The 16,262-nt window shown below is 39.0% G+C and overlaps 1 protein-coding gene and 1 non-coding gene across 2 annotated transcripts in view; one reads left to right on the forward strand and one right to left on the reverse strand.

Annotated features, from left to right (window-relative positions):
- The window catches only part of CUBN (cubilin), a 253,314-nt gene that overhangs the window by 160,771 nt on the left and 76,281 nt on the right, over positions 1-16,262 (reverse strand). Inside the window, exon 27 of the mRNA XM_063099467.1 lies at positions 16,063-16,250. Within this exon, the coding sequence (XP_062955537.1) occupies positions 16,063-16,250 (188 nt within the window). The remainder of the gene's footprint in view (positions 1-16,062; positions 16,251-16,262) is intronic.
- TRNAA-GGC (transfer RNA alanine (anticodon GGC)) lies at positions 4,850-4,923 on the forward strand. Its single transcript has one exon. It is a non-coding gene; the product is annotated as a tRNA-Ala (tRNA).

A 16,262-nucleotide genomic window follows, 5' to 3' on the forward strand; every position in this document is an offset into this window, starting at 1 on the left:
TCCTTAGAGCACAGACAACCTCTGCCCTTTCACCCACGCCCTAGAGCAGAGCTCTAGTGAGGGCAGGTTCCCAAGACATCTTCAATGGACAAACACAATGGTTCCCCCACAACTGCTTTTATTTTAATAGGACTTCGTCTCTACCATTACTTGAACCTTGTATAGTTAGACAAATATTAGGGTCATACAGTGCTAAATTTCAGTATGCTCCTTTTAGGCAGTGAATAGTCTGGATCTTTTGTGGCTACTCTGTAGAGAGGAGAACCAGATGGGGCCTTGTTTAAGGTCATAACAAATTGCAGATTTTTCAGTCTTGGACCGTCTCATTGAGTTTTCAAATTGGCTGCTCATAAGGCATACATGCTTGTGAGATTTGGGGGAAGGTCAGCAGAAATTTAAAAGAGAAGCTCAGAAGTCCATCATATCATTTACCCTTAAGTACTAAACCTAAGCATTTTTTTAAAAATTGAAAAAGATGTAATTTTTTTATGCTTATTGTTTTAGCTTCCTTTTTCTCAAATACTGCTGCTTCAAATATGTACATTTAATATCAAGTTTCTAATTCTCTGCATATTTGACAGAGCCATAATGAAGAGAAGGGAGAATAAGAGAAACACTAAAACAGCATAAAGAGAAGAGGGAAGGAGAACAAAAGCCCTGCCCCTCAGATCTCAGATTCCACCCTCTAATGCAGGGGATGATGTGGAGTGGGGCGGGAGGCCATTGTCGCAGTCTGTGTGCTCCTAAATCACTGCTTCACTCTAGGATCTTTATCTCAGTTTCAGAGTTTTTTTTTTATTAATTCTAGTGTGCAAAGTCCAGTTCAAAACTAGTGAACAGAAAAATAAACATACTGTTCCCAAGCAGAGGCACTGTAAGCAGGAAAATGCTCTCCTGTCTTCCACCCCAAAAGGCCTATTCCTAACTTTGGATTGTAGTTTGTGACCTGATCTCAAATTATTTTATCTTTATCCAACAAAACATAAGATAAGATTTCTCTATAATCATAATCAGCCTAAGTTCAATAGATCTTATAAAACACTAGGTAGGAACACGTTGAGGGAGCATATTTTGATTCTACACAAGGTCATGAACAATATTACATTTTTGCCTCCCAGCTCAGCAAGGTTAAGAGATGTGACATTTTCACATAGCTTAGAGGGGATATTTTTTTCTTCCTTCCGGATAGGATTACTTCATTGAAGGAAAGCCCCAGAATCCCAGCCGGTCAGTGGTCTTAAATAACACATTGTGAATGGATGGGGGTGGGGAGAGGCAGTGGGTCTGGGGGAAACACTGATGAATGACAATTAGTTTCTTTTTGCCTTTGCAGGGGAGGGAATGATGCATTGAAACAAACATTAAATAGGCGTAATGTCAAATAAATTAATGCATTAATTAGTGTAGGACAATGCCTCAATAAGGAAAAAAGAAAATCCCATATCCCCAGTTTTATGTACTTTTACAGTTTACACTTAATTAAATCAGGTTTTTTGTTTATATTCACACAGATGGTTAACGTCACCTCTGTAATTCATTCCCGCGTAAATTTACCACACAAAAAGGAACAGTCATTTTTCAAAGTACACAAATACAAGTTACCATGGAAACCAGTTGGTGCCTTGCTGCTCCTGATTCTGTTTTCAGAGCAGAATGTTAACCACAGGACATTCCAGCTGTGACTCACTGCAACTACTGGCAAGCATGCTGGCTTGGACCTAGTAAAAGTGTGATTTCTTCTGCTTTTAGAGAGGCGAAAGATCTACTCAGAGTGAACAATATTTGAAGTTCTAATTAAGTTCATATAAAGGAAACTAGAAGAAACTACGAAGGGGAAGATTGAGATTCCCACCTTGAATATGCAGATCTAATTTGTATAACTGTTTGGAGGTTTGTTTTTTTTTAAAACACCTGATATTATGCTTACATTTTCAATTTCTTCTTCAGATGTGTATATTTGTATACTACAAAACCTCTTATGAAGAATCTTTTCAGTCTTAAGGAGAATATTCGTTTAGGATTTGGGGGGTTTTGGTCCCCCTACCCAACCCTGAAATATCTCAACCACTCTTGGGACACTCAAAGAGGAAGGAAATCTCTTGCCTAAGCCACACTTACCAATTTCTATTTACTTCCTTTGCATGGGTTTGATAATGTGGCACAGACACAGTTCATTTAATCATTACTGACTTCAGATTCTAGTTGCAATATGAAATGATTGGCGGGCTCCTTCTAAAAGTTAAGGACCCATATAAGGTAAAAGATACAAAGCTGAAGAAACATAAAATGTGGTCAACCACTGATAGAGATAGTCCTATTTTTGTAAGATGAAGGGTGTTGTAGGTACTTTAGGAATCACTGGAAGTCAAGTTCTAAGTGAGCAGAGACCCAGACCGAGCTAATGTGTACCTCAATCTGTTTCCTCAGTGGGAATCAACTTTCTGAACTGCATGAACCCTAAGAACATAAATGTAATTTTCTAATGCCTTTTTGTTGCTAAATTGTTTTATGACTTTGAAAATTAGTAACTGTAATAAATAAAAGTTTTGATTAACTGTCTGTATATGTGAGCATGAGATGTACCGATTGGCTTTTTTTTTCTAAACCCACTTTAGAACCACAGTGATTGACAACTAAAATTCAGCCCTTTCTATTTTAGATTGGCTTCTAATTCATACTTTTTCTAAGTATTGTTTTTCTTATTTTCTTAAAGATTTTCTGGAAGAAAATTGTTTTGTTTTTATAGTGAAGGATTAATTTTAAGAATTAATTAAAAATAATCCACACAGAGAAAGCAAATCAATGGTTTCTTTTGGATGATATTACTAAAATATAAAGAAACTTCTGACAAAAAAATCTGGTCCATTTTCTGTTAAAAATCTTTGAAAATTTCAAAGAAAGCTTTATCTTTTAGAGTTTAATATGCAGCTGAAATAATTCGTCTCCTGTGAAGGAGAATTTTAGGTACAGTAGAAAATCCCCTATTCTTTGCAGAGAAAAAAAAGTCTAGTCAATGTAAAGAACATAGTTAAATTTCTGAGAACTATACTCAGTGAGCTCATAGAATGGCTTTTTGAAGTCAGTGTTACTAACAGAAGATTCTATTTCAATCAGAAGCAGGAGAGTAATTTTATTGTACGGACATAGAGTACAGTCAATGTGCTCAGTCAGGCTCAGAGTCCAACTTTAAAATTTGCTTAGAATATAATCTTGTGAAAATTACTTAACTTCTCTAAACTAAAACTTCTTTATCTATAAATCTGGCATACAATGATACTTATCCCATAAGGTTGTTGCAAATGGCAAATGAGACAACCACATCATAGGTTTACTATGACACCCAGCATATAGAATGTGCTCCAAATGTTATTCTAACTCTTGGTCAGAGGCAAAGGGAACCAACATTTTTTCCAAAGAAACCACCCCAAAATAGCTTTGAAAAAAGAAGTATGATGGGTTTAGAGAACTGGAGCTGACTCATGCATAACATTTCACAGAAATCATCCGTGGCAGGGCAGACAGGAGGCAATGAACCAAGTGAGGGGGAGGAGGGCCATTACTTGAAGCACGTTGCCATGACAGCCATTACTTGCAGGGAGACTGAGGCCATCCCAGGGCGGGGCAAGATGCAGAGCCCCAGGTAAAGTCATCCTGTGTGGGCTGCAGGTAAGCATGGCAGTGTGCTGGGGCTAGGAGAGGTGGTGGATCAAGACAGGATGGCAGCCCGTAGAGTCAGGAAATCAGAGGCTATCAAGGCTGCCATGGAGAGATTGATAGAGTCAACTGGCAAGAAAAGTGGCTCTACCTGCTAAAGGGAAAAGTGTCTTTACCTGCCACAGCCTCCTCTTCCCTTTCTTCCATGCCCTGCCCAGCAGCTCTAGCTGCTTGGCCACTGGAGCTCCAAAGGGATGGGAACTGGTGACTTTTTGGAGCACCTGCTCAGATCTTACCCCACTCCAAAAAACAACCCTAGCAGGATCTACAGAGCTGCCTCCATAGAGTAATTATTAAGAATGTTGTTGCTGGTGTTTACGCACATATCTCCTGGATAAACTTGGAACTTTCTAGCTTACTCGAATTTTAAGGGCTTTGCAACGTTCCTGTAACAACAGTAGAAATTGCCAAAGAGTCACAGAGTAAGGTACAGAGCTCCCAATGTGGACGAGAAAAGCCCAGGTAGGCAAATACGTAATCAAATGGTGGAGGATAAATTAGGCAAATGTTGAAGAGGAAGGGTGATAAGCAGAGCATGGTAGACCCAAGACAGCTCCCTGATGGTCCCTGGGAGGCTGAGCCCCCTCCAATAGGCAGATGGCCACTCCCGGTGCACTCCCAGCATAGGCAGGCACGCATCCTCCCCAGGCACAGGAAAAGCCACATTGCCATGTGCTGTCAGGGAGGGGCAGGAAATATGAAATAGCCATCTAAAATTAACAATTAGTCATAATGCTGGGCTTTGCATGAGAGCAAGAAACCTATCAAAAGACCACATTCTGAGTTATTTTGTGTCACTCTGCATTAGAGGTCTGTCTCAACTGCAGGCCACATAGTCTCCTTTCTATGTGGTACCTAGCTGCTGTTGGCTCTTACTTGTGCATTTACATTTTTATGCCTGCTTTCTATATATCACCCATATGAGGAGCCACAAAGACTGATTTGGGTTTTTAATTTTTTTTTTAAATCATTGTTTAACAGTGGATGTGTACTAAGATATAACTACAAAGATGTTTATCTCAGCATTATTTATAATAGCGCACATTTGAAAAGATTCTAAATGTCCCACAACAAGAATTGGTGGCTGTGTTGTGGTGATGGGATGTGCACTGTTGAAAATAATGTGGAAGGGGCTGGCTGGTTAGCTCAGCTGGTTAGAACGTGGTGCTGGCAACACCAAGGTCCAGGGTTCGATCCCCAAACTGGCCAGTCACCAAAAAATAAACAAATGAAAGAAAGAAAGAAAATAATGCGGCATAATGAATAACATGGGGAAATACTCACAAGCTCTTGTTAAGTTGAAAGAAGTCATTATAGGATAGTAGGTACAGAATAAACTCCTTTGAGTATTAAAATAAAATAAATATACAAGGAGAGATGATGGAAGATAAATACCACCAAATATTATTAGTAGTGATGCAATTTAAGTTCTTTTCATTTCATTCAGATTTTTCTACATTTTTCCAATTTCCAGAAATGATTATATATTCCTTTGTGATCAGATAAATCTATTTTTAAACAACTGTCTTTGAGGACCTATCGACATGGCAGTAGAGATGTGCATTGGTAATATTTTTCCAATCTCAGAATTCCGTACCCCTTCAGGTTGTCAAATACCCAGCTAGACTACTAAAAATGTTATACTGTCTATCTCCATTACTTTTTTATGTATCTCAAGGTTATATGTCAAAATTAGTCTACTGAAACGTTATTATATAAGGTAAAGTGCTCCAGCATTAATTTAAAATCATATTTTATCCTTAATGCGAACTTTTTTATCATATAGGTTTTATTATTGATTAGAGTAATTCTTCATTGAAAAAATAATTCCTTCAGATGTCCAGGGACCAAAGAGTTCTTATAAGCGTAAGTTTTGATGGCCACTGATGGAGAAATAAGTGCCTAATTCCCTTCCTAATGGTAAGTGAAATGCTTTAAAAACCAAGCATACCTCCTGCGTGTACCTGAACATTTAATTCCACAAACCACAGGCTTTCCTTTGCCAATTGTCCTGCTACAGGGAAACACTAAACATTTTTTAAAAATTATTATTCTGCCTTCGAAAAGCCTCACCAACTGCTACAAATGGATTTGGGAACAGGGAGGAATCTGATTTATAGAACAACATGAAATCATAGACCCGTGAGCCGGAAGGACCTAGAGTACAGTCTGCCAGCCAGGCTCTCACCCAATCAGCCAGAGCAGGAAGAGAAAGCCAGTTAAATAAATAGCCGATGTAAGAACTAAAAGATAAAGATGTCGTTTTTAAAAATAAATCTGAAAGTTGCAATACAAATATTTCCCCATTTTAAAAAATAGAAAAATCAATATAATTAACTGAAATCTACAACTAATTTTTAAAATGTAGCATTCTGGCCAATGCATTCTTATTCATACCAGGTACCTGTCAGATGGTGGAAGAGACTGTCAGTGCATTTGCTGCCTTGGCCTGTCTGAGGGCAGAGCCAGGTGAGGACCATCAGCAGAGGAAATGAGGAAAGAATAATTTCAAGTTTTGAGCCTCTAATGGAATTTTTATTGGCTTAAAGGTCGTTTGGAAATTATAGTAGGTTTGATTATTATTCATCCTGATCCTGCCCTTCATGTTTGAGACCATATTAGGGAAACACAGAAAGTTTCTTTTCAATCCAAGAGCAAAGGCTCTCTTTTGAAGGCTGGTATGTTTGCTTCATTAACAGCATCAAATTAATGCAATCACATGAAAATTCTTCATTGTGAGGCATGGTCAGAAAAGACCATTTCTCATGGAGGAAAGAGATTTTGATCACACTGAGATAAACATTTCTCCTTTTAATTTTTTATAATTAAAAAAATCATTTTACTCAGGCAATCTTTGAGCCAAAATTTCTTACAAAATGCCTCTTGCTACATTTGACTACACTACAAAGTGTTTGGCTTAATTAATTAACGGGTACACTTTATTCTAAACTTCTTTTGAATTCAGATCATGCTAGTATAGTGCTAGACTCATATCTAGCATGGAGACATAAAACGAATTGTTTAGTATACTGTTGCCACTTTTTATGCATGTTTTTGAGTAAAAGATAAGCTTTTTACAATGCAATGGCAAAGTCCGAGAAGCAAACTTCTTGGACTGATGGTTCCAGGAAGCGTGACTCATCTGCCCAGAAAGTGTTTAAGGAGCCATGATGATGAAAGTCAGCTCAGAGCCCTCACTGCTAAGACATGAAATTTCATCTGCTTCTCTGCATCTCTCCAACTGGCAAATGGGATTTTAACAACCATGCTTCTTGGAGTCAGCTATAGAATCCCCTGGCTTTTGTAGGAAAACTGGGAGACGGGAAGGATTCCCTGTTTTCAACACATGGAGCCAGTCTATCTTAATCACAGCTGGAGTGTCTTTTCTGCAAGCCATAGCTTTTCATTTACTGCAAAATGCTTTAAAGAGAAAAAAAAAAAAGAAAGAAATCCTTATCATTATATTATATTATGTTTATGGGCATTATTCTAAGTTAAATTCTTAGAAGCTGTATGATTCAGGTAATATTGTTATCTCCATTTTAGAGTTCTGGAAACTGAGAAGTGAACCATTAATTATATCTTAGCCTAAGGAACTGAACTCTCTCTATCTGTGAATTTTCCTATACCTAACTGAGGTGCTTCTCTTATATCAGGATCAGTGAAAATAAGGACTATGACTGTTTCTCTAAGTGTTTACTATGTTCCAAGCTTTGTTCTGGCTTTTGACATGTATTAACTCACTTACTCTGTTTACCCCATTTTACATATGGGGAAAGTGAGGCACATAGAAGCTAAGTAACTTGCCCAAGGTCACCCAGCTAGTGTGGTGGGGTCTGGGTTTACACCCAGGATATCTGACTCCAGAATCTTCATTCCAAAGCATTATGCTATACTGAACAGTGGTAGAGACTCCTGAGCAAGACTATACATTCTATTACATAGCCTGGGTGCATGAAAGACATTCTCTTGCTAGTGAGCGCTACAGGAGTTACTACATCCTTATTAGTATTCACAGCAGTCAGCAGGTACAGGAGAGTTGGTTTAGCAGTTCTAATTCCAGTGATGCTCCCCAAGAACAAGAGAAAGAGCGGCGTCTGGAGCTGTTTCCAATGGGATTTAAGGAAAACCATGTTTCCTCTTTAAACAAGGAAAGTTGGAAGCTGGGGACTTGCTCTTGGGACCTGTATGGAATCTGTTATGCTGTCATATGACAAGCAGTGATGTGTGCCAACAAACATCTGTTTACACTTATTAGAGAGGATGCAAAGGTCTTCACAAGCAAAGAACTTTGCCTTTCACCAGATTCTGAGGGAACAGAGAGAAATCAAAGTCCTATCAAGAGGTGTATGCATGGAGTATGGGAATTTAGAAAATAAAAAGAACAAACTATGAACCATTGGCGCTGCTAAGCAGACCAAGGCTCTGCCTAGGACAGGAAGACAGACCTCAGCAGGGACGAGGCGCCACTCTTAAAGGACAGGGCATGAGGAAAGAAGATGGCATTTCCAACAGATGGAGGTTGTTGTAAGGGTGAGAAACAACTTCCTGAAATGTTTGAGGAAGAATCTGAATGGGCCAGCGGGAGTTAAGCTCTCTCTAGAAGGGGGGTGGGGGTGGGGGAGGACAAAAAAGGGGCATTTCCTGAGTGCTCAGTATTTGCCAGGTGTGTGGATTGTTTTATTTAATCTTAGAACAATTTTATGAGGAGGTGTTATTATTACCCCCATTTTACATCTCAGGAAACTGAGGCAGCAAGAAGTTAAATTCCTTGCCCAAGATCACAGCTAGTGAAGAGGAGCCACTCTTTGAACCCAGGCAGACTCCAGAGCCCACACTCCAGTCATGCAGACATGAGCATGAACAGAGGCTCCGTCGCTTCCTGGCAGTGTGATCCTGGAGTGAGTACTCTTTCTCACCTTGGCCCCCATCCTCCTGGGTATTAAAGGAGCATAAAAATACTCAATGACAAGACTATCATGAGGACAGAAAGTTATATCTGTCCACGTGTCTACAATAGTGGCTAGCACATAGTAGGCATTGAATTAATGACAAATATTATAATTCTCAGAATAAACTTCTGAGGTGTGAAGGAGAACTCTCTCAGATCTCATGAATTTAAAAGTTTTGCTTATGTGTATGAGAATAAAAATGGAACAAACTTGGAAAGCATCTCCAGAACAATGTTTCCCAGAGAATGTTCTGCAGAATACAAATGTCCAATAGATGTTAATTAATTAGGATTCTGCGTGTAATAGTCCATTTTTGTTGCTTATAACAGAGTCACCTGCAACTGAGTGACTTACAAAGAAAATGAAATTTATTGCTTACAGTTTCTGAGGCTAAGTCCAAAGTCCATCTTGTGATGGCGACAGTGACTCAGGGGTCTCACATTGTAAGATGGTGGAAGCAGAGAGAGCAGAGAGAGAGACAGACAGACTCTTTTTTTCAAGCCCTCAGAACCACACCCCTGACCACCATTTTTAATCCATTCACTACTGCATGGTCCTGCAATCCAATCACCTCTTCAAGGCTCCACCTTTCAATTACCGTACTAGGATTTCCCACCCTCTTAACAGTCACAGGGGGCTAAGTTTCTAACACATTATACTTGAGGGACACAATTCAAGCCTCAGTGAGTTTGTGGGGGACATAATTCAATCCACTACACTGTGAAAAGACCAATCTATTTGGGTGTTGCCCTGGTGGCCCCCTCAGTGTGTCTTTCCTGAGGGTGGCCCTGCTCTCTCTCTTGGTTGTCATCCCTGCATACAGTTCTATTTGGTTGTATCCTGATGTCTTCCTTTCCTTCACTGTACACCCTACCTCAATCACACAACTGTTCCTCCATCTCTGTCAACTTTACCTCCTAAGTGCTTGCAAATCCTTCCAGTACATTCCTCCTCCATGGCAATGGTGAAGACCTGGCACCGGCTTCTCATCTGTACTATAGCCACCCCCTTACTGGATCTCCACAATTACTCTTACCTCCCTCCAATTGATTCTGGTAGCCAGAGAGACTGTTTTGAAAAGTGCCAATCTGACCATACTCTTTCCCCACCCTTGAAAGACCTCCTGCTGCTCTTAAGGAGGTCACTGAAACCCTTATCCTGCCATAGCGCTCAGCAGGTCCAGGCCCTGCCTACCTGGAAGCCTCACTCTTATCTTCTTTTAGTCCCTCAAACACAGCTTCCCACAGTCAAACCTCAAGCTTCCTGACACCTTGGCACATGATTCTTCCTAAGGGATGTCCTCCCTAGTCCACAGATGAGCTCGGTCCTCCTGTCTCCTGCCTTCAGAGCACCCTTTAGCTTTCCCTCCCAGCACTTAACGCAGCCTGTGGTTACATTTTCCTTGTGTGATAAACTGATGAACATCTGTTTCCTCCAAACTGATGATGAAGCAGGTGTATTTCCACAGCCTGTCTATAATATATTCTGAATGAATGAATGGATCGATGAATGAACAATGCATATTTAGGATACTGACAGATTGAGGAAGTGTCACAGCAAACACAAAAGAACAAACCCAGTTTAATTGTGGTTAATTGGGCATTTCCCAAATTTATCAGAACACAGGTCCCCGTTTGTTGACATCAATCAACATTTGTGGCAGAGATGGCTAAATCGACTTCCCCTTCATCTGGCTTCATGAATCACTATGCTGAAGGCCAGGAATACCTGCATTCAACGCTGATGTGACTGAGAAATGAACCTGTGTTTTATTCAGCACCTGAAAATTTATGAGTTCCCTATAACAACAGCTAGTACTATCTTGACTAATTACAATACCACATGGGCCTGATGGTTCACGGTCATGTTATGGAAAATGTTGCTCAGGCCACAGATTAAGAATACATGGATGTGGAACTGAAAGATTCAGGGACATTGGGGATGTTTTTTGGTCCATTCTTCCATTAAAAATGCATTATTTTGCAACTGAAAGGAGGACACTGGAGTGTAATAAACAATGACATAAACATCTGGCGAATGGGATGATATCAGCAAGGATTGGCAAGAGATGAAACACATCTTTTGAAGGCTGGAGGGAAATACACTTGACAGAAGTCACTGACATAATCCAGAGGACTTGAAACTGACGTAAGTGGCAAAGGGGAAGGGACAGAAAGGTACAAAAGGATGCAGTGAAAGATAACAGTTGCGATGGTGCCAAATGAAGAAAGCGGGGAGAAAGCTCAGAGTCAGAATACAAAAACTGTAAAGTATATGTGATACTTTTTTACATAATGAGGTAAATGTAATGTCAACAGCATCACCAGGCCTTGGTGAGACAGAGCATATAAGTGAGCTCCAGCCATGGAAAAGACAGACCTGGTTCAAAAGAAACATGTAACAGCACACAGAGGTAGATGTTAAGGAGATACCTATTAAAATACTTCTAACCTCCCAGAGAGAGCTTTGAAGTGAGGATAAAACAGGCCATCATAGTGAAAAGAGGATATAGACAGTGGTCTCAAGTGCCAGACTTTTTTCCACATGGTGGAAAGTGGGTAGAGACAGCAGTCTCAAGTGCTTGTGCATGGCTTGTGCCACCCAAATCCCCAGGGATTTTGAGTAAGTCTGGGATGGGGTCTAGGAATTTGTTTTATAACAAGATGCCCATGTGGTTCTGGAACATAGCCAGATTTAGCAGCTAGTTACAGGGACTTTACCCTCATCTTCAGCTTCTTCCTCAGTAGAGACTGCAACTTTCACAAAGGGACTGTATGAACACTAGTGAGCAAAAGAGGGATCCGGGGGTGGCAAGAGAGAGGCCATTTCAACCATCTGGACACCCATGAGATGTCATGTTCTAAAAAAAAGTGTAGCATTAGTTGAGTTCTTTCCATGTTCTCCTCTTGCAGAAAGGAGAGAAACTAGTGGAGAGAAGTGCTAGTCTGGACTAATCCTGGCCCGTGAAGAAAGGATGTTAATGTGGACATGACCACATCATTAAGAGAGAGAGATCAACTTGCCTTAGAGCCTGTAATGTCTGAACATTTAATGTGACTAAGGTTTTGAGAATTCAGACTTCAAAACAAGATGTCAGCCCATGGGTGGATGGATGAGTAGATACACAGACAGATAAACGAAAGAAGGTAAGCAAAAAGAAAACAGTAAAAAAAAAAAAAAGGAAAAAATATCAAGAAAAATGACAAATGCTGAAAAATTAAATTCTGACCACAAAGTCAGGAATAACTTTGGTTGGGGGGAGGGAACAATAGAAAGAGGGGAGCTCTGAAGAAATCAATCCAAGAAGAAACCCCTGGGGCTACATCGGAGCTTTCTGACCATCTTATGAGCACACGTACAAATTAGCTAAAGCTTGGGAAACAACACAGACAAAACGTCTATTAAACATTAGGAAAAATGTCCGTTTCTAAAGCGCTGATTAGGGCAAAAGAAAAATGAAAATGTAGATTGGACGGACGCTTTCAGAAGACAATGTAACACAATGAGAAGGAAGTAGAAACTTGCCTAGTTTGATTTTGAAACTGGAAGAAGAGATAATGAATTCCAGATTAGAAGATAAAAGTCAACTCTTTAAATGAATTTTTCCAGGCTTAAGTGAATTACATCTGCAGTACTGAAAGGCACTGTCATTACAGAACTAATTTTGTGGTGTTGGTGAATTCACTGGTGTTTAAGAAAGGTTTTGGCAAGCTAGCAGAACTCGTGTCCCTGCTCAGAGGTTCTGCCTCTGCTCATGGACATAGTCTGTGAGTCAGGCTGGCTGGAGGGCGTGCTAGATCCATGAATTTGCTGTGCAGATCAAAAAGATGAGCTGCCTATGCTGGGAACGTGCCACCAAGGGAAAGTCCAGTTGATTGCAAGTACTTGAGGTAGAGGGTCACGTAGAGTCATAGAGTCATGGCTGGGTGTTCATGCTGAATGAAGCTGAAATGATGAGACTGCAGAAACTCAGAGGAAGCTTTTTTTCATGATTTGGCCAACAATAAACCCTATTTAACTGCAGTCTACAATACCAAGAAGTATATGAACCAGATAATATAGTCCCAACCTACTTGGGTCTGGCCAGGTTAGTCAGTGTTGCATTCAATTCTAGGGGCCACATTTTAGGAGACTCTGACATACAAGATCTGCCTCTTACTCCCATCACCTCACAAACACTGCTCTGCCCAGAGTCACACTGATCTCCAAGGGACACTTCTTAGTCCTGACCTCTCTTGACCTCCTGTGAGTATTTCACCATATTGAATACCATCTTCTTCTATTATAGTCCCTTTTCTTAGCTTCTATGACAAAATATCTCTTGGTGGTCCTCACTACACACATACTCCCTGTTGATTTAACACTGGGGCTGGCTGGTTAGAGAGCGGTTGCTTTGTAGCACCAAGGTCATGGGGTCAGATGCCTGTGCCTGTGCCTGTACCGGCCAGCTGCCAAAAATATAAAAAATAAATAAAAAAGAGGAAATTGACTTAATACAAGCCCTGGGCTTCCTATACATCTCTGTGCTCATTCCCCCAAATCCATCACTTCCATTTGTATACTCAATCACATATTAAAAATCTCCTCAGATTCAAAATAAAAGTGAAAAAGTAAAATGACATTGTAAAATACAGACTGATTTCCCACATTTGCGTGGACAATATGGTCTTATTCCTTTAAGCAAATGACCGTTCCTCCCACTAAATACTTTATTTCCAAATCTGATACATTTTGTTTTGCCCACAGGACAAAACAATAAAGGATGGATTTGCTTCCCAGCGGGATCATGACCAACCCATACCTCTCAACAAGGCTGGGCACAGTGTCTGACCGTCACTTAATCAAGTCCTTTTATACTTTCAGTTTTATTAATTTAAAATAACTAAATTCTGGCTCTTGTACTAGTCACTCAGTTGGAATCTGGCTAAGTTACTTGAAAAAACCCTTTAACTAGAAGTTACAATGGAAGCTAGGTTTTTATGTTTGTGACTTTTCTCTGCCTAAGTAATTATTTGTGCTTTTAAAATTTCCATCACAGATCAGCCCTTGTAGCTATTGCTCTGGTCTTGCCCCTTGGCTTACAAAGATGGAAAAAACGTCCTCCCTCTGGCAACAGTGTTGTTCTTTGGAAGGCTTTTCTGAACTTCTGGTTCTCATTCTGTATTTTTGCTGTTTTCACCATCAATGTTGCACAAGATAAATGGCATGCCCATAACATGACAGACACATCATCTACCAGGGGCCTTTAATTAGCTGCTCTCAGTTGTTGGAACAAGTATTTTTTTTATCTGCATTTTTAAACACTTCAAAAAATTATCTGATGGGCTCTTTTGTTACCAATCCATCCTCAAGTGAGTCCAAGAAGTGGAGCCCAGTTCCTGGAAATATTTCCTCTCCTTTCCTCCCCACTCTTTCTGCCAAGGCCTCCACTAAAGTCCAGTTCAAAAGCTTCCTCCTCTCTGTAGTTTTTTCCATGTACTTTATCAAATCATGATTCTGGTGCCTTGCCTATTATTTTATATACAATGCTCTTCAAGGTCATAAATTCTGTTTTGGTTTGTGCTCAAAGTTGTAGTATTGCACAGAATGTGTAGGGATTATACAAAAAGGCCAGTTTCAAATTTCAATTCTTTCTCACTAATTAATAGCTATTATTAAGCTGATGCTAAAATATGGCTGTGATATTCAATTTAACCTGAACTTATTGGACTCCTGTAACGTCCCAACTGTATATGCGCCTAAATTACCAAGTTAGTAGGAGACAGTTCACACCTTCAAGAAGCCCACAGTCCAGTAGGACAATCACAACTGCTAAAAACAGATATGATCAACTGCTGTGTTCATGTTATGAATAAAGGACTTCAAAAGCAACTTCTCTGTTTTTTTCTAAAACATGAACAAGATCACTCCATACGAAGAAAAGGATGGCTACCCTAGGCAAATGGAACAAGAAGAGCACACCATTATTAAGCTCGTGAAGACCATTTGAACTCTAGATCAAGAAAGGTGGACTTTAAACCACTGCCAAGCTCATATTTGAAAGTTTGTTTTGTGTTGTGTCATACTTTGTTAGAATACTAATAAATATAACTTTCTAATGGGTAAACACTATGGCTACTATTTCCATAATGTTGTACTTTTCTAAATATAAAGCAAGATTTCTTTTTACTCAAAAAATTATCCCTGGAACACAAGGGAATCTCCTTATATTCGGGACCTCACAGAGTCTCTCAAAGTGTGAGATGCCTCTCTTCTTTATTCTTATAAACAAAAGTGCTATTTGGAAAAGATATGCTAACCTCAAACCTCAATCAATGCTAGTTTTTTTTTTATAGAATTGGTAAAAAGAGAGTTAAGAAAATTTTACAGTGATGAAGTATTTCTTTTCCTGAGAATATGACCTCAGACAAGCAAGTATTGGATGTTGGAAGTCTTGCAAACAAGTCTTCTAAAAAGAACTACATTAAGTCATTGTGTGTGGATAGGTGGGAAAGGTGGAAAAAATGTCCTAAGGTTATCAGGTTGAATCCACAAATACTATTACTTATTAACAATAGAGACAAAAATAGAGATGGTGTGTTAGGTGACTCAAAAAGTGATTTCATTAGACGAAAAATCGATGTCAAAATGATGTAAATAGTTTGAACAAAAATTTTTTATGAATGTGAAAGTGGAAATCTATATATCTAAATTAGTGTGTATATATAATTTTATGAATGAATGCATAATTACATTAATAAAGTAAATAAATAGCTACCTAACTTTTCAATCGATAGCCCTAAAACACATATGCATATGCAAGTTACCAAAAACGTTCTTTTAAATGAAATTTCTTTCTTATTGTAAAAATAGCAGATTACCTCATATTCTAGGTTGCCTAATATTCAAGCAACTTTTATTGCATAGCATTGCATACAGAGAGTTGAATAAATGTTACTGTTGGTCATTATTACCACAATTAAAACTACAATTTTACAAAAAAAAAAGAACTGAAATAAATTAAATTTGTAAAAATAAAAACAAAAATCAAAATCATGATACCAAGTACCAGGCAAATTATGTATTAAATAAATCCAAGATACCCAAACATTTTCCAATCTCTTATTTATAGAGAACAAACCAACAAAAAATAGAGGTTATTTCTCTACTTCTGAGTAATTTAAATGATATGAGGTCAATCAGTCAATCAGAAATTACACTAAAACCTAAAAACATAGAGGGTTGTTTGTATGTATAATTTAGTAGATTAAATATTCAAATACTACGGATTGTTGTCGTATTATAGATGTGTGGGTCAAGGTTAGGGATTTGAATCTAAAAATCATGATGACTTCTAGCTTGGCTTGTCTACCTTAATCTGAAAATGCAGTGATTTATAGAACTTCAGAATACATACCTCTAAATAATCCGTGGAGCAGTTTGTGTAATATTCCAATTCGAATTCTACAAATGTGTAGTTCACAGTGTTGCCAGTTGTTGCTTGGATTGTCCAGTTGCAACGCTGATTGTCAGAATAAGGATTTGGAAAATTTATACTCTCCAAAATGCCATACGTTTGATTGACTATTACCACGTTCTCACATGCTGGAAAAAAAA

The sequence above is a fragment of the Cynocephalus volans genome, chromosome 6 (genome assembly GCF_027409185.1).
Source record: "Cynocephalus volans isolate mCynVol1 chromosome 6, mCynVol1.pri, whole genome shotgun sequence".
NCBI lineage: Eukaryota > Metazoa > Chordata > Mammalia > Dermoptera > Cynocephalidae > Cynocephalus > Cynocephalus volans.